Source organism: Corythoichthys intestinalis, chromosome 19 (genome assembly GCF_030265065.1).
Source record: "Corythoichthys intestinalis isolate RoL2023-P3 chromosome 19, ASM3026506v1, whole genome shotgun sequence".
Classification (NCBI taxonomy): Eukaryota; Metazoa; Chordata; class Actinopteri; order Syngnathiformes; family Syngnathidae; genus Corythoichthys; species Corythoichthys intestinalis.
The window spans coordinates 33185360-33208892 of NC_080413.1; the positions used below are offsets into that span (position 1 = coordinate 33185360).

The 23533-nt window shown below is 39.9% G+C and overlaps 1 protein-coding gene across 2 annotated transcripts in view; it reads left to right on the top strand.

The window, feature by feature from the left end:
* The window catches only part of znf395b (zinc finger protein 395b), a 58702-nt gene that overhangs the window by 18093 nt on the left and 17076 nt on the right, over nt 1-23533 (top strand). For both annotated transcript variants that reach the window (XM_057823111.1, XM_057823110.1), the window contains exons 2-5: nt 1341-1528; nt 5256-5431; nt 5512-5624; nt 15302-15501. In XM_057823111.1, coding sequence (XP_057679094.1) covers nt 1406-1528; nt 5256-5431; nt 5512-5624; nt 15302-15501 — 612 coding nt within the window. In that variant the 5' untranslated portion in view covers nt 1341-1405. The remainder of the gene's footprint in view (nt 1-1340; nt 1529-5255; nt 5432-5511; nt 5625-15301; nt 15502-23533) is intronic.

Sequence of the window (23533 nt, forward strand, 5' to 3'; positions counted from 1 at the left end):
GTTGCAAAAGTTGACTGCGATGGCCGACGCTTCAAGGATAGGTGGCTATTGGACTATTTCTTCAATAAAATACGCAACAACTGTGTCTGCCTCATTTGCAAAGAGACAGTCGCTGTTTTCAAAGAGTTCGATGTGACGCGATATTACCAAACAAGACACGCTGACATGTACGACAACATTACAGGGAAGATACGCAGCGAGAAATGAAAGCAACTTGAAGCTAGTTTAATTTCACAGTTGCAGTATTTCGCAAGAGCCCGAGTGTCGAAAGAGAACGCCACAAAGGCGAGATTATTAAAATTATGAATTTAGAAAAATAATAATAAAGCAAATGTGACACACAGAAGGGCTTGCTAAAATTTGTTTAAATATATTGTTCTATGTAAATCAGCCAAGGTAGCCCCCCACATTTTTACCACACCAAATCTGACCCCCTTTGCAAAAAGTTTGGACACCCCTGTTTAACTGATGATCCGTAGACGAGGCCAGCTTCTTTCACTTGTTACCAGCTAAATATTATTCTAAAAATAATGATGGTGGAAGAAATAAGCATCTTGAATTTGAAACTGTATGTTGTCGGCGATTAGCCTCGCAATGATCTTAATTGTGGTTGTCAGCCCAAAACTCTCTAAATATATATTAAAGGCATTTTACCAGATATAAAATGACTACTACATAATCTGTGATGATCGTTTGGTGCCCAGTTTTCTCGGCGAATTGCAGCAGTCCATCTCGCTCTCCTCTCCTGGTCTCTCGGAATACGGTAGAACTTCAAGTCTCTCCGTCTATCTTCTCCGTTACTGCAACCAACCGCCACACACGCCTTCACCATTTTTATTATTAATGTTAACGAGCAGAAAAACACGCCATAATAGGAGGAATTTACGTAGCTGTAATGCGTAAACACGACGAGCTGACGGACAATATGGCGCGGAGGAGTGGTTGTGACGTCACACTCCTACAGCGCCACTCACTGGCCTAACTGATATTGTCACAACATAAACATTGCGTGTGTCTGTAAACACAACAGAAGCGGTTTTACAAAAAAGGAAACCTTATTATTTTGCCTCATCTACATCAAATTAAAATCAATAGAAGAATTTAGACTAATGCTTCGTCGTAGCTCCCATCTAAGGTACACTTATGGCAAAAGAATATGTGTAAATGTTTTCTCCGTGAACTTTTGAAAAATAAACATCTTTGTGAAAGTGCACTCTTGTAGAAAGAAACTTAAATTGCTTCAGATAACAAACAAAAACCTTTCAGTAATTCCAATTCAAATTGTTTTTTGTTTTTTTTTTGCTTCACATCTTATGCTTTCTCTGGTGTGTCACCCTCAGGGAGGTTTGATACTGTGCTTGACTGCTGAGTGCCCACACTGCACAGCAGCAGCAGCAGCAGCACCATGGCAGCTATGGGATCCAAGGACGGAGCAGAATCCAAGCCAGGCGGAACGGCAGCAGGACTACAGGCATGCATCACCAACATGCATGCCAACAACCGGCCTGACATGCAGCAGCACACTATGGTGAGAAGACAGATGGAGATCATTTACCCATTGTAGTTCATGATTATGACTGTTAAAGAGGGTGTACTATAGAAAAATGACCTAAAAGTTGGTTCACATGTGAAATTAAACAACAAAATTAAAGCAATTATCAACGGACTATTTTTCATATGCCTCTGAGCAAGCTCTTCTGAAAATTAAAGTGGCATTAACTAGTGCTGCAACGATTAATCGATTAACTCGAGTATTCGATTAGAAAAAAAGATTCGAATTAAATTTTGCTGCTTCGAATATTTGTTTCATTTAAGTGGCGTTGTAATGGTTTATTTTGAAAGTGTTTGTATTTAGTTTTATTGATTTGGGTGGATACACAGCCTTCTAGTCTGCCTCATTTTACATGGCTGAATCCAGGTGCTCCCTAAGACCAACATAAGCTAAGTTTTTGTTTGAGCTAATGTTTTTAAGGCAATCATAGTTTATAGGTATATTTAGCTGTTTTATGGGAATATGTGTTTGAACCATTTGTTAAAAGCATTGTTAAAAAAAAAAAAAAAAAATGTTTTAAAAAGGGAAAAAAAGAATAGCATTTAAGCTAGCAGACTTTTTTTTTTTTTTTAATGCATTCATAATTTAGTTTATCGCTATATTTAGCCTATTTTTGTGGGAATATGTGTCTGAACCATTTGTTAAGAGCACTGTAAAAAAAAGTTAGTTCATAGCATTTAAACTAGCGGATTTATGTAAGTTAGCCAATTGTTCTTTTGTTGTACATAGATCCTCATTTATTTATTTATTATACCGTTTGAGGCTCAGCTCAGGTAATTTAATTTTTCATGTTCCTTATCCGATTACTCGATTATTCGAACTAATGGTTCATTGATTAATTGACTACTAAGATAATCTATAGCTGCAGCCCTAGAATTAACCAATGGTAGGTTTACACATGCTCCATTCATTTGTAGCCTGGATGTGTAGGCGTAAAAATCTACTCTAGATGTTTTGAAGTCCCTAGAAATCTCCAATAACACCACAAAAGTCCTACATTTGCTATAAAAAAAAAAACCAAAAAACATCCATCCATTATCTACTGCTTCTTCTGGGTTTGGGTTGCGAAAGAGCGCTATCTTGCATGAATATTAAATCTTCAATATTTGCCATTTTGTCGCCGGCCACTTTTTTTTTTTTTTTTTTTTAGTCGCATTGTTCTGACGAATTGGTAACAGTACCTTACTGTACCTCAAAGAATCTTATTTTTTATTTTACTTTATTAATATGACCTGTTCTGTCCTCACTAAACGTGAAGTTGTTCAGACATCAAACAGGGCAAGTGTGCTTTTTTAAGCTTTTTACTTCCTTCACTTCTGACAATTTGTAAAGCTGTAACACACATATGTACACGTATGTGCACTTATGTTCAAAACGACACGCATTTTACCAATAAAACACTTGACATAAAACAATTGGTGTTCAAACGTCCATCTAGTATGATCAATATGTAAATTTAGTAGATCAAATTACCCTCATTTGCCTAACAAAAGTCCGCTATCTTGAATGATACGAATGCTAACGTATTTACAATTTTCATAGCAAATCGCTACACATAACTCCACAAATTGTAGCTCTAAACTTAATTACAAATGCATACACAAACATATATTAGCTGAAAGAACTTACAGCCTAATCTAGGCCAAACCAGAGTGCCGCTGTCTTTTATCCATGTCAGACAAGAGTCTGCTCTTCAGTCATAAGGTGACGGTCCAGCCAGACCCAATGTTGCCACCAGAGGGCAGTGTATCCTCCATCATTAAACTAAATATGAACCTTTTGGACTTTTTGGATAGCTATTTTAGGGTACTTAAAGGGTTAATTCCGACTCACGTGGAAATTCGGTTTAAGACGCCAGCTTAGGAACGGAACTCATTCGTAACCCAGGGACTACCTGTGACGCGAAGGATGAAGGAACCTAACATCCTCTTTAAAGTCATTCTTGGGAAGTTAGTGATAAATGCTGGTGCCCGTATCGAATTTTAGAATTAAACAAATTAACAGATTTGAAAAGAAAACGAGAACATAGATTTAATTGCCATACATGAAGGAAAGTAAAAAGTACTTTGAACTAGCATGTTACTTTTGATTCGCCATGTAGTTCCAAATTTTGTGAATTATTGCTATTTAATTTTGTTAACATAATGATCAAGGGCTGCGGCTATCGATTATTTTAGTAGTCGATTAATCGATGAACTAGTTAGTTCGAACAATCAAGTAATCAAATAAGGAACATAAAAAAATTAAAATTCCTGAGCTGAGCCTCAAACGGTACAACGGTATATAAATGAGGACTAAGCACAACAAAAGAACAATTGGCTAATTTACATAGCAAAAGTCTGCTAGCTTTAGGGCTGCAGCTATCGAATATTTTAGTTGTCGATTAATCGATGGACTAGTTTGTTCGATTAATCGAGTAAGCGAATACGGATCATGAAAAATTAAAATACCAGAGCCTCAAACGGTATATACATATATTTTTTAAATGAGGATCTATGTACAACAAAAGAACATTTGGCTAACTTACATAGAAAAAGTCCACTAGCTTAAATGCTATAAAACGTTTTTTTTTTTACAATGCTCTTAACAAATGGTTCAGACACATATTCCCACAAAAAAAAAAAAACGGCTCAATATACCTATAAACTCAATTCTGAATGCATTAAAAAACATTAGCTTAAACAAAAACTTAGCTTACGTTGGTCTTAACAGGGAGCGGTTGGATTCAGCAATGTGAAAAGAGGCAGACCAGAGAGCAGTGTATCCACCCTAATCAATAAAACTAGATGCCATCACTTTCAAAATAAACCATTACAACGCCACTTTAATTAAACGAATACTTGAAGCAACCAAATTTAATTAAAATATTTTTTTCTAATCGAATACTCGAGTTAATCGATTAATCATCGCAGCACTAGCTAGCTTAAATGCTATAAAATGCTAAGGTTTTTTTTTGTTTGTTTGTTTGTTTGTTTGTTTGTTTGTTTTTTTTACAATGCTCTTAAATAGCTCAAACACATACTCCCACAAACAACGGCTAAATATTCCTATTAACTAAATTACGAATGCATTTTTTTTTTTACAATGCTCTTAAATAGCTCAAACACATACTCCCACAAACAACGGCTAAATACCCCTATTAACTAAATTACGAATGCATTCCAAAAAAAAAATTGGCTCAAACAAAATCTTAGCATATGTTGGTCAATAAAACTAAATGCAAATACTTTCAAAACAAACCATTACAACGGCACTTTAATTAAAAGACTACTCAAAGCGGCAAATTTCATTCGAATCTTTTTTTCTAATCGAATTACTCGAGTTAATCTATCAATCATTGCAGCACTAAATTGATCCCACACAAGTGGGATGATCATTTCTTGCTCTTCAGTTCCTGCATAGGCAGACATTGGCAAGGCACTCCCTTTTCATACTGCCTCCATTGTAAGCCATATTGTCTGCAAGCAGGACACCACAGATGGACAGGAAATATTTTCCCAACAGCTTTATTCGCACAGCCATAGCAAAACTCATGTTCTAAGGTTTATGTAATCAGCTTAACAGAAATAGCCAGTGTACGACTCAGCCCATACAAGAGTTTAATGATTTGTTTCGCTGCCAGCTTGTAAGCGTAGTGTTTGAAGTGAATCAACATTGAAACAATGGCTCATTTGGAATTTCACCTTTGATCCCCCTCATGAAGATATACACACAGAATTGCGTCCAAGAATCATTTGTGGAGAGAAACGCTCATAAGACCCAGACGCTGCACCTGCCGAGTGAGCTGGAGCAAGGCTGGTGCGTCGTGCCCCCTACCCTGCAAACTAGAACCCCTGCAATAGACCCATGCATGGTATCAACTAGAGAGCCTCCATACAGGTGAGAGAAATGTTGCACTCTTAAAATTAGTGAGAGTGGGTTTAACAGACTGGCTGCAATTTAAGCTCTGTCGTCTCCAGTTTCCGAAGCCCGGAGTCAGTGGAGATGGATGAGATCATGGCTGCTATGGTCCTGACCAGCCTTTCCTGTAACCCGGTGGTCCAGAGTCCTCAGCAGACGGAAACTGGAACAGGTCTGTCTATATGTGTCATTGATCTTTAAAGTTGTACATTTTCCTCTGGCCATTTTTTTGGACTGGTATCTTATCACAGAGCACATATAAACAAAACAAAACAAAAAATCACATCTGTTAAAACACGCAATCTTCACATGCATCTTCAAGTCAGAAAATTAAAGAACAATTGTGGGCTGTAACAATTGCTAGTTGACGCTGTAAACTTTGCTTCTTATTGTGAGTTAAAGCAGGTTACTAATTCACATTCAGCAGCATGCCTATATCTATTCAGTGGTACTTCGACATTAAATCGCATCGTCGTACGATTCTTTCGACATCCGACGGAAAATTTGACTCATCATTTGTCTCTGCATATGACGACATGCTCAAGATACGACTATTTATGACATCGTCGCCAGTTCATTTTCGCAAGACGGACGCACGACAGAATTTCTTGTGAGAGAAATCAACATGGGTCCTGAGAAGGTTAGTGCAGGTGATGGAAGAAGGTGAAGCTCTCCATTGGAATTAAGAAGGAAATGAAAGACAAATATGAGCGTAGTGTGCATGTGAGTGAACTGGCTCGATATGGCCGGTCTCCTCCGACCACTGTTCGCCAGTCTCCATAAGTTAAGGTGACAATAAAAACGCTTTTTTATTTCAGATCTATTATTATTGTTGTAACATCGGCAAGAAAGTCGCAAGATTCGTCAGGTTTTTAATAATTTGTTTCAGAACTTGTGCAACACAACACGGCTACTGGCTGCTGTAGCCGTTTTTAAAAAAAAACCTTAAATAATTCCCACTCTACCGCACCTCTCTCCTTCGTCAGTCACACGGTGAACAAGATGCACAGGAACAACATGCGCAACACAACCGCCACATTAAAACCCGATTCATTACATTATTATTGTTATTATATTATTGTTCAAATTTGTATTTATAATTGATTTGTTTTGCTAATTGTAAGTGTACCAGCAGTATTTGTTAAGGATTTGGCATAGGTTTTTGGTTTGTGGAACAATTTTATCGAGTTATAATGTACTCTAATGAGAAAATCCAGCTCAACATACGACCATTTTGACTTACAAACCAGGTCTTGGAACAAAATTAATTTGTATGTGGAGGTACCACTGTATATAAATTAGGGGTGCAACAGTTCAGTAAGCCCACGGGTCGGTTTGAACCTCAGTTTTGGGATCAGGGTTTCGGTTCGGTTTCGGTCTGCTTTTTGCTTTTTTTTTTTTTTTTTTTAAACTGCCTTTATTTTGCTTTTAAGAAAATGAAATCAACACTTAAAATGAAAACATGTTAGACTGTTAAAATGCCTCTTTGCTCTTTGGCTAGTTTAGTGACTGACTGCTGAAATACACACACAGTAGTAATAAAGTTACTTGGCAAAGTAACTGGTGTTACCTTTCATGTTTTTTTTTTCATTTTCTTTCCCCCCAAAAAACCCCAAAAAAACCATAGAAACCTTTGCTATGTTTGGAGGTCATTTAATGTTCTGAATCAACCGTTAAAGTTGATAAAATTGCTCCCGTTTTTGCATTAGTTCCCTTCTGTCTACTTTTGACGTGAACATTTTGAAACGGTTTCATCATTTAAAGATAGACTCAAGTCAAGATTTTGCCGATTTAGGAGTATTTTAGATAAAAAGTTACTTAGGTTCACTAGGAAGGTTCACTACAACAGAGCCTTTCTGAGAAGTTTACTGCTCTAAAATGGCGGCTGTTTAATAACGCTACCAAGTCTGTCATTTCGCATGTAGTTTTATATGCATGAGATGTCTAGGTGTAGGTTGTAGGCTGTCGGCTACAGTCAGGAAATATTGGCGCCACCTAGCCTAGCATTGCGTTTGCTACAGTGTCTCAACAAACACTCTTCCCTCTCCGTGCCTCTGACTTTTCTCGGGTCATTCAACCAACGTATTAACGAACGGAGGGAAAAAAAAGTAATGCACGAAAAACATACAGAATTTGAACATAACGTACGGTGTACACATTTAAAAATCAGTGCTCACTTGTACAAATTACGCCGAGACCGTACAACTTGACAGGTATGAATTATAGTGGACCGTCACAGTTAGGTAGTAGCGCTATGTAACACGGGATGTCCAACTATCAGTGGTCACGGCGAAACTATGTGCTTTAGCGAAGCGATCTTCGATGGCTTTGCGTGCCATTTCATAAATTTCGGGGAATACGTTGTTGGAGAAATATGTCCGTGAGGGAACAATGTAACGCGGGTCAAGCATTGCAAATAAATTAACGAAGCCTGCCGTGTGTTTTCACTGCTGTCATCTCTGGGGTTGTCCTGCTCTGAGAAAGTGATATCTGTGGGTGATGCCGGCTGAGGTGCCGTAGTCATGTCATAAGTGTTCCCATTAGCATAGGGAACAAGCGCTGAGCAATGCTTGCAAATTGTTTTTTCCATCCATCCATCCATCCATCCATCCATCCATCCATCCATCCATCCATCCATCCATCCATCCATCCATCCATCCATCCATCCATCCATCCATCCATCCATCCATCCATCCATCCATCATCTTCCGCTTGTTCCGGGGTCGGGTCGCGGGGGCAGCAGCTTTAACAGGGAAGCGCAAACCTCCCTCTCCCCAGCCACTTCAACCAGCTCCTCCGGCGGGATCCCAAGGCGTTCCCAGGCCAGCCGAGAGACATAGTCTCTCCAGCGTGTCCTGGGTCGTCCGCTGTTTTTTTTTTTTTTCAATATTTTTTCTCCCTCCTATTTTCTCTCCCACCGCATTGTAGTCCACGGGGAAACCGAAATGTTGCCACACCGCAGGTTTGAAAGAAGCCAGTGCTTCCTCAAAATTCGGTCTCTCCACTCCTCTGCTCGCCATAGCTTTTTGTTTTCTTTCTTGTTTCACTTTCACTTCGCTCGTAAGCGAGAGAGGGCGTTACTCGGCTTCTATTACACAGGTGCTTGACAGCGATCGGACATTTACTTGCAGCGGGGTGGGAATTTCTCCACAGCTGTGCTTCACACAGAGCTCGACCAATTCATTCCACAAGCGTTCGGAATAAATTAATTGCAAAACCGAAAAGGCACGGGTCATAAAGGCGTATTGAACCGTACAGGGCGAACCGTACGGTTCGGCTTTGAACCGCAAACCGTTGCACTCCTAATCGACATAGGATCCTTTCGACATCCGACGGAAAATTTGACTCGTCATTTGTCTCTGCATATGACGACATGCTCGAGATACAACTATTTATGACATCAGTCATAAACAGTTTGTTTTCGCAAGACGGACGCACGGCGGAATTTGTTGTGAGAGAAATCAACATGGCTCCCGAGAAGGTTAGTGCAGGTGTTGAAAAAAGGAAGACGGTGAAGCTCTCCATTGGAATTAAGAAGGAAATGATAGACAAATATGAGCGTAGTGTGCGTGTGAGTGAACTGGCTCGATATGTCCGGTCTCCTCCGACCTCTGTTCGCCAGTCTCCATAAGTTAAGGTGACAATAAAAACGCTTTTTTATTTCCGATCTATTATTGTTGTTGTAACATCGGCAAGGAAGTCGCCAGATTCGTCAGGTTTTTAATCATTTGTTTCAGAACTTGTGCAACACAACACGGCTACTGGCCGCTGTAGCCGGCGCCAACAATGACATAAGAAAAACCTTAAATAATTCCCACTCTACCGCACCTCTCTCCTTCGTCAGTCACACGGTGCGTTCAGGAACAACATGCACAACACAACCGCCACATTAAAAGCTGATTCGTTACATTATTATTGTTAGATATATTATTGTTCAAATTTGTATTTATAATTGATTTGTTTTGCTAATTGTAAGTGTACCAGCAGTATTTATTAAGGATTTCGTATAGGTTTTTGGGCTGTGGAACAATTTTATCGAGTTATAATGTACTCTAATGAGAAAATCCAGCTCAACATACGACCATTTTGACTTACTAACCAGGTCTTGGAACAAAATTAATTCGTATGTGGAGGTACCACTGTATATAAATGGAACTTTGCGTGTGTGTTCATTCCCTATGGACTCCGAAACGACAGGGAGGAGATCGACGAAACTTTACACAGTTGTACTTTATGTGTCTGGGAGAGTTCTTAGATGGGTTTAATCTCTGTAGAATAGGCATGTGCTGGTATGAGATTTTGACGGTACGATAACCTTGGGCAAAAATACCGCGGTTTCACGGTATCACGGTATTGCAATTATAGCTCCAAAATGTGTTATTTTGAGATGTATGGGTTTAAAAAAAATTAAAAAAAATCCGGGATTTTTATTTTTTTTATTTTTCAGAACATATTTGCCAATTGGAACGTGAAAATAATGTTAAAATAAATAAATAAACAAAAACATATTTTAAATGAAATTAAAATGAATAGAACTTATAGACTACCCACAGGCACAGCTGAGGTTGCTTAAGATTAGAGCAAGAACAAAAATAATTGCTATAAAAAAAAGTAAAAACCTTCTCCTAAATAAAATTTAAAAATAATTACTGCAAGGCTATTTTTTTTCTTGGATGAGTTTTTGCTCAAGTGAAGTTTCGCCATTTTCAGCCACTGTGTCACCTATCGTCTACATGTCATGCCTTTGTGTTAAAAAGACATAAAGTTAATAAGTTAAAATGTAAATATTGTTGTGTAAAGGTTTCATATAAAATCCATTGGGAGTGAGACCTGTCCTTTTCCAGTGAACATGCATTTTTGGTTAGAGTGAGATCATCTGTCGCAATTAGCGATCTTTGACGCTATTCTATTTCCATTCATTAAACCTTGTTTCTCAGTGGCCCTCAGATTTATAACCTCGACGAAGTTGCTCTCCCAGCTAAGACTAGGCTAACATTTGTCTTTGTAAGTTTTTAGTTAGTTTGTATTTTGAATTTGAAAGGAAAATGTGTGTTTTATTTTTGGTGAACTTTTTCATGGTGTTCATGAATATGACTTTCTCACATTCTGTTATGTTTGTGCTAATAAGGCTACTCACACGTGTATAAATACTATTGTACAACGTTTTAAATGTATTCATTTAGTATATTTCAGTTACCATGATTCAAGACGTCAATAAATTCAAAGTATGCCTTGTGTTTGGAGTGTTTCTTTTTTGGTTCGCTGGCTTTCTAGCAGAATAGCGTCACTGACACACATAGCAACAACCGAAGTGGGAGGGGTGAGTGCTGCTGCTCCAAGACACTTCTGGTTGCACTTTTAGGACATGTAAAATAGCGAATACCGTACTACGGTATGACGGAAAATTTTAGTGGTTTTGAAACCGTGACGTTTTAATACCACGGTAAACCTTGAAACCGTTAACCAGCACATGCCTACTGTAGACCGCCATTTAGTGCAGAAACATTCAAAACTCCAAAATTAGCTTAAAATCCCTGATTGTGGAGGTGACAGCACCATCTTTTGGGCGAAACGTCTAAGCGTATTTTGATTTTACACAGTTGTACTATGTGTCTTGGAGTTTTCCTAGATTGGTTTGATCTCTGTAGGCTTCCATTTAGTGCGGAAAATTCAAAACTAAAAAAAATTAGCATAGAAAATGCAAATTTTTACTTATTCACCCAAGCAATGCCGAGCCATACTGCTCGATAAATCCATCCAGTATACATTAAAAAGCATCATTGGGAAACTCTGATTTCGAGGTTTCCTTTGTGTCCATTTAACAAACCTTGGCCCCCAAAACCAAGTACAAGTAGTATGCCCAGCAACGCCAGACTATACTGCTAGTCCCTATTTAAATAAGACTGCTTTCATGTAGTCCATGGTTTATCATTTCTATTTAAGTAAAGTAAAAATAGATGTTGGCCAAGTGGTAAAAACAAATAAATAAATAAATAATTAGAGAACAGAGGAGTACAATGGGAGGGAGGAAAAATAATGGTAAATCTGGTGGATAAAGAGAAGCACATCACAACCTTGGCAATCATATGGGACACCTGCTGTTCTCTGTAGGATGCGCAGAATGGAAAATACAAGAAACCATTTCCACAAGGACAGTGTCTAAATTTAACATGGAGTTTTGGTAACCACTCATTTTTATAAGCTGTGAAACATTAAATCAAGATAAAAACAAACTCTGTAACCTGTAAAACAGTTATAATCTATCATTCCCAAGAGATAATTTGATTCCTAAAAACACTTTTATTTAGGGATGTCCCGATCTAATCACAAGATGAGGAATATGGCCGATTGTGCCATTTTTCAGAGGATTGGAATCGGGTGAAAACGATTGGGTTTTTAACTCATTCACTCTCAGCCATTTTCACTGGTGCAACCCCATTTGCACCCGGCCATTTTACTGAATTTTGACTGATTTCGCAAGGCCCACTGAAAATTCTTTTCTATTGCTATATAAACATGGAACCCACCAAAAGAAAGGTTAGACTCTCTTCTTTCAGCAGGAAAAAAAGTTAGTTCATATCTTTTTCCATTCTTTAGAAATCAGCATTAGAAAATAGCTTAGTTTGAGCAATTTAAAAAATTCAAAAAATTTTGATAGCAAAGTAACAATTTATTTGCGCATGGCTGTACTGTTGGGCTGGGAGATGGCGCTGTTGTGGCCACGGCTGTCTAGGCAGATGGGGTGGCCTTTTCCGTTGTCACCGCCTGTCTCATCAAGATGGATTTTTTTAGTCTTTCTTTTGTGGTGACCACTGCCTCGTGGCGGAGTTCGCCTGGGGAACTCGTGTGGGGCATGTTGTGTTCCTGGGGGGGAACTGGTTTAGTCGTGTTTCCAGCTGAGTCGCGGGACACTGGAGGGTCGCAGGGAACGCGAGCGGCCGAGCACGGCAGCGCGGGCTCTGCTCGGCAAGCAGCACGGACTCAACGGCATCGTCCGCTGCACTGGTGGTCCCGGTCGTTCTGCTCGGTCGTCCGCCGCCTGGCATCCTGGACGTCCTCCTGGTCGTCACACTTGGTCGTTCGTCCCTTGGCATCCCAGACATTCTCCCGGTCGTCCTGCTCGGACTTCCCGCGCCTGGCGTCCTTGACGTCCTCCTGGTCCTCCATTCGGTTGTCTTCCGCCGGCGCCCCGGCCGTGCAGCCGTTCGTTCCGTTGAATCGGGTTGCAGGTCTTACCAAATGCGCTACTGCCCTCCATTGGCCAGTTTTATTGCTTTAAAATGGATTTTAGGCATTGTGCTTTGGAGTTGCATCAGAACCTAGAGATGTCTCTTGTGGAAAAAAAACATAAAAGACGTATAAATAAAATAAGCATTTTTTTTTTAAGTTATTGTTTCAAAATAAGGGAGAGTACCTCCACCTCAGTTCTGGGATCGTGGGTTCAGTGCCGGCGCTTGCCTTCCTGTTTGAAGGAGTTTGCGTGTTCTTCCCGTGCCTGTGTGGGCTCCTGCCACATCCAAAAATCCGCGCATAGTATGCTGATTGAACACTCTAAATTGTCCGTAGACGAGTGTGTGCGGGAATGGTTTTGTGTCTATATGTGCCCTACGACTGGCTGGCAACCTGTTTGGGGGTGTACCCCGCCTTCTGCCTGGAGTTAACTGTGATAGGCTCCAACGCCCTTGCGACCCTCCTAAGGATAAGCGGCTCAGAAGATGTATGAATGTTATGGAGAGTAATTAAAAATATGGCATTAAAGGTAATGCAATGAAAAGTGCAACCGATACAAAAAGTAAGTGTGGAGCCTTGGCAGTATATGTTAATATTTTTTCCAATATTTTCAGGCCCATCCCAAACAGAGCTATTCAAGTTATCTGGTGAAAATTCTTATAGTTTTAATATTGCAGTATACCGTAGTGGCCCGAATATAGGACGGTGTTTTTTGCATTGAAATAAGATTGAAAAAGTGGGGGTTGTCTAATATTCGCCGTCTTGACGTTATACCCGTTCACGACGCTAGATGGCACCAGATATCATTGAAGCGATGTTTTGTCATGTCAATTCACAGCTACTCTCAAGTTTAACCAGTTTGCATTATTTTATTGCAATGTTTTTCCTTATTCAGATTTGTTTCAAGACTACAGTTACAGTTGAGACTTCACTTTGATGGTTAATGCAGTTATTGCAATTTTGTTGTTTTTTGTTAAAACCAGAAGCCATTCATTTACGAATGTGATTGCACTTTAGTTTACATATTTAAATGTTCAGATATTAAGATTTGAATGAGGCAAAATAACATGCTTTTTCTCTCAGATGTACTGTAATTATTTTCTGTATAAAAATGAATTTGGTGTTCAAACTTGAGTCTTGAAAAAGAGGGGGTCGTCTTATAATCAGGGCCGTCTTATATTCAGGCCAATACGATAATTCTTTTCAGGTCATTCATTGTCAGACAGAAGCAGCACGGCACAACGTCACGATAAAAAATATGTTAAAAATATCAAAATGGCTTACCTCTTTGTCAACTGAAAGACCACGCCAACCCAACAAAATGTTTACTGCATATGAAATGTGCGACGTGAATGGATTCACCGAGCTGTTGTTAAAATTCCGCGCAAGTTGAGTTATTCTTCACATTTTATCATCCGAGTTTTTGGTTTCTGGAAACGTATGAAGAAAACATCCTTCATATGTCGTAATGTCTAGAGTTGTTTCTATAAGTTCCAGAAAAGCAATGTGTGATCGGTATGTTCGTTTTTGAAAGGTTACCGGAGAAAAGTAGCAGAATTAAAAATGGTTTCTATGCGAGAGCGGGTCTATAATGTTCCACTTCTGCTTTACTTCCGCTTTACGATGCAACGTCACGGTCTAAAAATAGCATGTGTACGGTACGCCATTTTTTATCATTATGCATATATGCACCGGCATCATCACAAACGTGATCACACAAAACGCAACCACACATCACATCCCCGCATTTCCTCCTTCTCCTGAGTCCCTACAAATAAAACTTTTTTGGGTTTTTTTTTTCTCTCGGGCAAGCAAATTAAGTTAATTGATCGGGCTCGGGCCACGTCGGGCTTTAATACCCGTGGTTGGGTCGGGCTGGATTTTTTAGGCCTGAGCTAATTTCTAGCGTAATGTAATGTTAGCGTACTGTACACCTATTCAGCCTGTTGTTCTCTATTATATTTTAAATTGCCTTTCAAGATGACATGTCTGTTCTTGGTGCTGGATTCAATCAAATAAATTTCCCCGAAAAAATGCGACTTATACTCCGGTGCGACATATATATGTTTTTTTCCTTTTCATTGCGAATTTTTGGCTGGTGCGACTTATACTCAGGTGCAACGTATACTAGTAGTCAGAAAAATACGGTATATGTAATAATAATATGGACTTTCATACATTTATATGGCTTCGCTATCATATTGGCCCTCTACAGGAAATTTGGCCTGAAACTATGCTTTTGGCCAGTGAAAATATACTTTAATACTTCTAAGATGTTTTGATAATTATAAACCTTTAACAACTTTTGCTTCCACAGATGGGAACAGAATATATAACTATACTGATCGTCAGAAGCAGTATTCTCTGCTCTAGATAGAACTGTAACTGCAGCTTAGAAGTAGTACTTCTATGCCTTTTTCTTGCTCCTGCGACATAATTTGTGTTGCAGGTGTGCAACTCTAAATTCAATTAAATTCCATTAGTCTTTAAATGAGTGAGAAGTTTTCTAGACCTGCTTGATAAGCGCTTGTGTATTGGTTTAATTATAAATTAAAATCAAGACTTTCCTGTGTTCTATGAAAAAACCCTTAAAACTGCAAAATATTTTTCTTCTTTCAGTTGGCTCCTCCTCATCAGCTGAGATGGAGTGTGGCGGTGGCGAGCTCTCCGACAGTGGCAGCAGCGGCTACTGGAGCTGGGATCACGGCAATGTGAGCCCGGCCCCCTCGCCGTCTGTCCCGGAAATAGACAGCAGCCCAGATGACGGCATGCACATGGAGCTGGAGCAGGGGGAGGAACTTCATGCCAAAAAGCCAAAGGTAAGGCTTTTCTAACAGCAACTGATTGCAGTTCTTAACTGCCCATTTGTCCGTCTACCATTCCACTTTACAAGGAGATGACGCTGTCCCAGGTGACATTGGGTGAAAAGCAGACAATAACTGGCTAGTGTACCGGACAGTGCTTTCGGTTTAAAACAAGACATCACTGTTGTTTTTGGTAGCCCTTTTAAATTTTGTCTTTGTCTAAATCCCTTTTCACACACATATCCAGGGAAATTCCCGTGTAAGGTGACGCGGGATTTACTCGTGTCATAGCCTTCACGCATGGAAAGATGTCCCGAGAATGAAGCGGGTTGAACGCTTTCACAGACTTGCTGGCGCGATTTTATACGTCATTTTTGGTCGACATCGGCTGTCTCAATGTTGGTCAAATCGTGTTTTGTTCCGGAGGGAGTGTTCCCGATGTCGTAACTAGCACCCGGGAATGTAACGCCTCCTTTCACGCACACTGCTTCCCAGGAAAGTCCCTTACATGATATTAGGACGCGACCCGTGAAAGGTCCGCTGAATCTCGCTGTCAGTCGACACGGGTAATTGTTTTCACACACAACTGCTGCACGGTTAAGTCCCGCGATATTCCCGGTGTTTCGCAGTATGTGAACGGGGCTAGTCTTTCGGACGATAATACTTATTAGTCTTAGTCATATTTTAGTCATTTGAAAATGTGTTTGTCTTCTTCTTGTTTTTGTTGAGGAAGACTCAAGTTTTAGTCAACGTTTACTTAAAATGTTTTCGTCTGAAAAGGTAAAAAATATTACTCCAAAAGTGAATAAATAAAGGCTTCCAACTATTCCGAATGAACATTGACAGAGCACATATTTTACCATCTATCTACAAGGAAAACGCCAACTTGGTGATAATACACACTCAACTGGAAAACAGTACATTATTTTCCAATTAATTATACCCACCTGGACGCCACGAACTGAATGTAAACAAAGTTGTCTGAGAGTTTAAGAGGACGCTTGCCGTTAGCATTAGCCTAATGCTAACGCGAATGCTATGGTAACGCTGCAAGTTACTTTTAGTGTGTGTGGTTTTTTTTTTTTTTTTTTCTTTAATCGTCCACACTCATACATTCGTCGTCGTCAGCTTGTTTATCGACTACAACTGTTAGCATCATATCAAAATAACTAATGTGAGCAGTGTATGTAGTGGTTTGAAGGAGGATGCGCAAATGTTCACTATAGTTGTTTTATAGTTAAAATGACGTGGTTTCATGTTTAATAAGCTAAACACTTTAAGAGGTCTGTGAATGTTAAGTATATGTTTGGATGTTATTCACCAGATAATAAATGTGTGTACATGTATGTACACCTGCACATGAGCCCAAAAAAGTATTTCATTTCATTTCCTGTGCTTTCTAACTGGAGCCCCTGTAGTGGTCAACACATCTGAGCCAACTAGTCACAAGTAGAATCTTCCAAGCTTTATCATTTCTTCAGTATTTTCTTCATGTTTGTGATGTTATCTAATATTCTCTTGCACATATTTATTGTCGTGCACTTTCAACTGGTTTGAAAGCGTTAATAAATGTAACATTCTAAGCGTATACTGTGTTTTGGGTGTTGGGTAGCGCTAAGCATACCTCATGCGCTGCATTGTGTGGGTCCAACGAAGTTCTTTTTTTGCGATAGTTTTTTTTTTTTTTTTTTTTTTTTTTGTGGCTTGTCACCCAGGGCACCGTGTAGGCTAGGAACGCCACTGCAAATTTGATGCAGTGGTTTGAAGGGAGATAACCTTCAAATGTCCACTTTAGTTGGTTTATTGTTAAAGTGATGTGGTTTAATGTAGAGCTGTCCCGACTAGTCGACGTTGTCGACGTCATCGATGACGTAAATGCGTCGACGGGCAAAACATACCGTCGACGGGTATTGACGGGTTAAAAAAAAAAAAAAATTACATGTGGATAAAGTTTAGAATGGCGGGTGCTCACGATGCAAGCGGTTGTTACTAACACCCCCAAGGGGGCTGCTGTTATTTCAATGTGACCGGCATTGTCAGATTGAGCAAAGAGGAAGAAAGTGGGCGAGCGAGCAAGAGAGGGAGCGAAACAGAGGGAGTGAGATCGGTGAGTTTGGAAAGTGCGCGCTGCGTGGGTAGCGCGGAGTTCAGTGGCTGCAGCCACTGCGTTTTTGTTTTGGACGATAAAAGTATCGATAAAGAGCCATCCGACGCCTCTTGGTGTTTTTATGAACGCCGCCGCCTTCCTGAGGAAGACATGGGCCGAACCAACGACAACGAGCCAAGTGACTCGCCGGTTCACTCCTCATTATGGCGAGGAGTTGAAAACACTGCCAATTACCAAAAAGGGCAGAATTGGTGACACATGAAAGTGGCATAAAGCCAAAAAAGCGGACCAGAATAGCCAGAGCCTGGATTAATTTCAAGGAAAATATGGAGGGTGCCACTGTGTGTACTTTTTGCTAAGCTGAGCTCGTATACCACGGTAGCACGTCAGCTATGAACGAACACTTTAAGCGCCGTCACCCAAGTATATTTTTCCAAGACAACAAGAAACAACAAGCTGGCAGATTGTAAGTCCATACAACTTACTAACGATTTTTTAAAATGGAAGTTACCTTTATGTGCGTCGTATCAACGTGCATTTTTATTTGATAAAATAATTAATGTATATATGATTTTATATATATATATATATATATATATATATATATATATATATATATATATATATATATATATATATATATTATTAAATTCATTAGGATCATGGAAGCTCCCACTTGGGGAAAATATATACATACATCCTGTATATACATAATATAATGAAAATATATATGGAGACAGCACAATTTCCAACATCGTATCTTTGTGAAGTGGGCTTCTTAATTAATGTTTAACGACAAGGCGAAGTCGTTAATGGTGAGCGCGGTGTGCAGCTGTTGTGTGAAGCTTACATGGCAGGATGAATCTGAGGAGAACTTTTCTACAAGTCCTTCCATGATCAAACGTAAGTTAATATTCCTTTCTTTCAAGAAAGTTTGTAGTGTTTACTTTGGAATCGCTGCATTTGCGCATTTTGCGGCTATGTTTAACGTTACGCGTATGCGCAGAACCGCATCGTTGCAATTTTTGATGGGTTGCAAAATTTGTCAGAACACCGGTCCGTGAAAAAAAAAGACCCAAATAACACCGGTCCGTGGTGCAAAAAAGGTTGGGGACCCCTGATCTACACCCTCCCCAGTTACCTCTGGTGTGCCTCAGGTCTCTGTCCTCGGACCCCTGCTCTTCATCATATACCCACCGGTACTTCTCTTTGGCAATATTTTTCGTAAATTAGACATCCACTTTCACTGCTATGCCGACGACACCCAACTCTACCTCACTTCCGAACCCTTCTCCTCTCTCCCGCCTTCATCCCGGATTGACTGTATCACAGAAATAAACATCTGGTTTACCCACAATTTCCTGAAACTCAACAGCAATGAAACCGAGGTGCTCCTCGTTCGCTCCAAATCCACCATCTCAAAAAACCATAGCCTATCCCTTACCATTGACAACTCCAATGTTTCACCCTCCCCCAAGGTCAAAAGCCTCGGAGTAATCCTGGACAAAACACTTTCGTTTCAATCGCACATCAATAACATTACCCGGATTGCCCACTTTCACCTACACACCATTAATTGCCTCCGCCCTTCCCTCACCCCACATTCTGCTGCAATTCTTCTTCACAGCCTTGTCACCTCCCGCCTGGACTACTGCAACTCTCTCCTCTTCGGCCTCCCTCAAAAAACTCTCCGTAAACTCCATCTGGTCCAGAATTCAGCTGGCTGCATCATAACCCGTACCCCCTCCATCCACCACATCACTCCAGTCCTCCAACAGCTTCATTGGCTCCCGGTCCACTTTCGAATCCAGTTCAAAGTCCTCCTCCTCACATTCAAGGCCATCCATAACCTCGTACCTTCCATACCTGCCGACCTCATTCATGTTACAACTCCCTCCTGTGCCCTTATATCCTCCGCCTCCATACAACTGTCTGTCCCCCCCACTTTCGCCTCAGCACCATGGGGAGCCGGGCCGCTTGGCTCCCCGGCTTTGGAATTCACTCCCACCCGACCGCAGGAACACAGATTCCCGCCCCCTTTTTCAATCCAAACTCAAAACTCACCTGTTCAGACTTGCCTATCCATAATAATCACCAATTTCTGGTCTGTTTTTCTTTTCTTTTTTTAAATTCATTAATTAATTTTTTAAAAAACGTATTACTCCCCTTATACAGTGCCTTGCAAAAGTATTCGGCCCCCTTGAATCTTGCAACCTTTCGCCACATTTCAGGCTTCAAACATAAAGATATGAAATTTAATTTTTTTGTCAAGAATCAACAACAAGTGGGACACAATCGTGAAGTGGAACAACATTTATTGGATAATTTAAACTTTTTTAACAAAAAAAAAAAACTGAAAAGTGGGGCGTGTAATATTATTCGGCCCCTTTACTTTCAGTGCAGCAAACTCACTCCAGAAGTTCAGTGAGGATCTCTGAATGATCCAATGTTGTACTAAATGACCGATGATGATAAATAGAATCCAACTGTGTGTAATCAAGTCTCCGTATAAATGCACCTGCTCTGTGATAGGTCTCAGGGTTCTGTTTAAAGTGCAGAGAGCATTATGAAAACCAAGGAACACACCAGGCAGGTCCGAGATACTGTTGTGGAGACGTTTAAAGCCGTATTTGGATACAAAATGATTTCCCAAGCTTTAAACATCTCAAGGAGCACTGTGCAAGCCATCATATTGAAATGGAAGGAGCATCAGATCACTGCAAATCTACCAAGACCCGGCCGTCCTTCCAAACTTTCTTCTCAAACAAGGAGAAAACTGATCAGAGATGCAGCCAAGAGGCCCGTGATCACTCTGGATGAACTGCAGAGATCTACAGCTGAGGTGGGAGAGTCTGTCCATAGGACATCAATCAGTCGTACACTGCACAAATCTGGCCTTTATGGAAGAGTGGCAAGAAGAAAGCCATTTCTCAAAGATATCCATAAAAAGCCTCGTTTAAAGTTTGCCACAAGCCATCTGGGAGACACACCAAACATGTGGAAGAAGGTGCTCTGGTCAGATGAAACCAAAATTGAACTTTTTGACCACAATGCAAAACGATATGTTTGGCGTAAAAGCAACACAGCTCATCACCCTGAACACACCATCCCCACTGTCAAACATGGTGGTGGCAGCATCATGGTTTGGGCCTGCTTTTCTTCAGCAGGGACAGGGAAGATGGTTAAAATTGACGGGAAGATGGATGCAGCCAAATACAGGAATATTCTGGAAGAAAACCTGTTGGTACCTGCACAAGACCTGAGACTGGGACGGAGATTTATCTTCCAACAGGACAATGATCCAAAACATAAAGCCAAATCTACAATGGAATGGTTCAAATATAAACGTATCCAGGTGTTAGAATGGCCAAGTCAAAGTCCAGACCTGAATCCAATCGAGAATCTGTGGAAAGAGCTGAAGACTGCTGTTCACAAACACTCTCCATCCAACCTCACTGAGCTCGAGCTGTTTTGCAAGGAAGAATGGGCAAGAATGTCAGTCTCTCGATGTGCAAAACTGATAGAAACACACCCCAAGCGACTTGCAGCTGTAATTGGAGCAAAAGGTGGCGCTACAAAGTATTAACGCAAGGGGGCCGAATAATATTGCACGCCCCACTTTTCAGTTTTTTATTTGTTAAAAAAGTTTCAATTATCCAATAAATTTTGTTCCACTTCACGATTGTGTCCCACTTGTTGTTGATTCTTGACAAAAAATTAAAATTTTATATCTTTATGTTTGAAGCCTGAAATGTGGCGAAAGGTTGCAAGGTTCAAGGGGGCCGAATACTTTTGCAAGGCACTGTATCTCTTTTAGTATTTTAAAATTGCCCTAAACCAGTGGTTCTTAACCTGGGTTAGATCGAACCCCAGGTGAGTAAGTCTATGGGCTTCGACAAAGGCAAAGAAATGCAGAGCCCTATTTTCATACGCTGATTAAATTTAGGTAGAGTGGCTTTTTAGACCAGGTTTTAAACTGGTTTGCTCCCAATTGACAGGCTTAATCCATTTCTTTTAACTGCTAGTCCTCGATCTGATGGGAGTAGGAACTGGTTTGCTCAGTGGAAGTTTGACTCGCACTTGATATGAGGGAATACAACAGACCAATGGACAGCGTGGTCTCAAATTTTGACCTGTTTATAAAACACGCTGTCAAGATGAGAAGGATTTTGAATGATATATTTTGAATTAGAGAAAAAAATTGATTTATTGTCTAATACGTAAGAGTTCGGTGAATCCACATGGGAAACATTTGGGTTCAGTACCTTGAACAAGGTTAAGAACCACTGCCTTAAACGTCCTATACTTTAATTTTCTCACTTTTAATATGTTTAAATGTTTTAAATGATTGTAAGGCGACCTTGAATGCCAGAAAGGCGCCTTAAAATAAAATGTATTATTATTATCATTATTATTATTTGCACAACATTCCTAGAAAATCACAGTATAATATCTCACTTGTGAACTATATTTACTCTCATGAGGTCCTATGTCTACCTGAAGCAGTCACCAGGTTTATGACCCCAATTCACATGCTCTCTATCCAGCCTCGCTATATTTTACCTGTATGCATGAGTATGAGCATGTACGTATTGTGGACAAGTGGAGGGGTTATTTTAGTTCATGCTTTATAAACACATTTTGATTGGTGATTGCTTGTCAAAGAAGCACACAAATGACAAATGAAAATGAATGGACATATTTAAAAACAATTTACCCACCAGTACACGTCTTAAGTATGAAATGCACAACTTGATAGTGGAATATAATGACACTCCCGCAAAGCACAATTTATACATGTCAAAGCATGAGTGTATTTCTTTCTCATGAGTGACACAAAATTGTTGCAGTAGATCAAACCTCTTCAGAAAAGCTCATTAAACTTAGTGATAACAGCGTTGCACTGTGAAAGTTCGGAGATGAGAATTCAGAGCAATGCTGAAGTGTGTCAGTCTTCTTTCATCTTATTGTTCTTCCATCCATTTCTGTCATCACTCAAGCGATTCAAACTCAATCAAAAAACAAAATCTGCCTCTCATTCGATCCACATTTCTTTCATTCCAAACACTTATAGTTTCTTGAAGTACTGGACTTTTCTGCAAGAAGATCACAGGCAAGATAATGGGGGAAAAATGTCGCCAGAGATATGGTAGCAATTTCAAACTAAGCATCAATGTTGTCTCTGAAATTACAGGATACCCAATCCTATATTTGTGTGGTACCTATATTTGTGATGTATTAACTAGTGTTATATCGTCTACTTTTTGTATTTTACTTTGACTATTGTTTGCACCCGTCACTCTATACAGTATAATGCATATAATATATTTTACTTTTACTCGGCGTTAGTCTGGTCTTTTTTTTTTATTTATTTTTTATAGGGTGTCATTTCGACATAACAGAGTTGACACTAACAGAGGGGATAGTCTCTGCTAAAGTTAGTCCTCAGTCTAGCTTTCGAGCATAATACACTGCTGGCCAAAAGTATTGGCACCCCTGAAATTCTGTCAGATAATGCTCAATTTCTCCCAAAATAGATAGCAATTACAAATGCTTCGGTAGTAATATCTTTATTTATTTTGCTTCCAATAGAAAAAAAATTCAAAAGAGAATGGGGAAAAAATTCAATCATTGTCGTATCCTTTTACACAAAACTCCAAAAATGGGCCGGACAAAAGTATTGGCACCCTCAGCCTAATACTTGGTAGAACAACCTTTAGACAAAATAACTGCGAACAACCACTTCCGCTATCCATCAATGAGTTTCGTACAATGCTCTGCTGGAATTTTAGACCATTCTTCTGTGGCCAACTGCTCCAGGTCTCTGAGATTTATAGGGTGCCTTCTGCAAACTGCCATTTACAGATCCCTCCACAGGTGTTCTATGGAATTCAGGTCTGGACTCATTGCTGCTCCACTTTAGAAGTCTCCAGTGCTTTC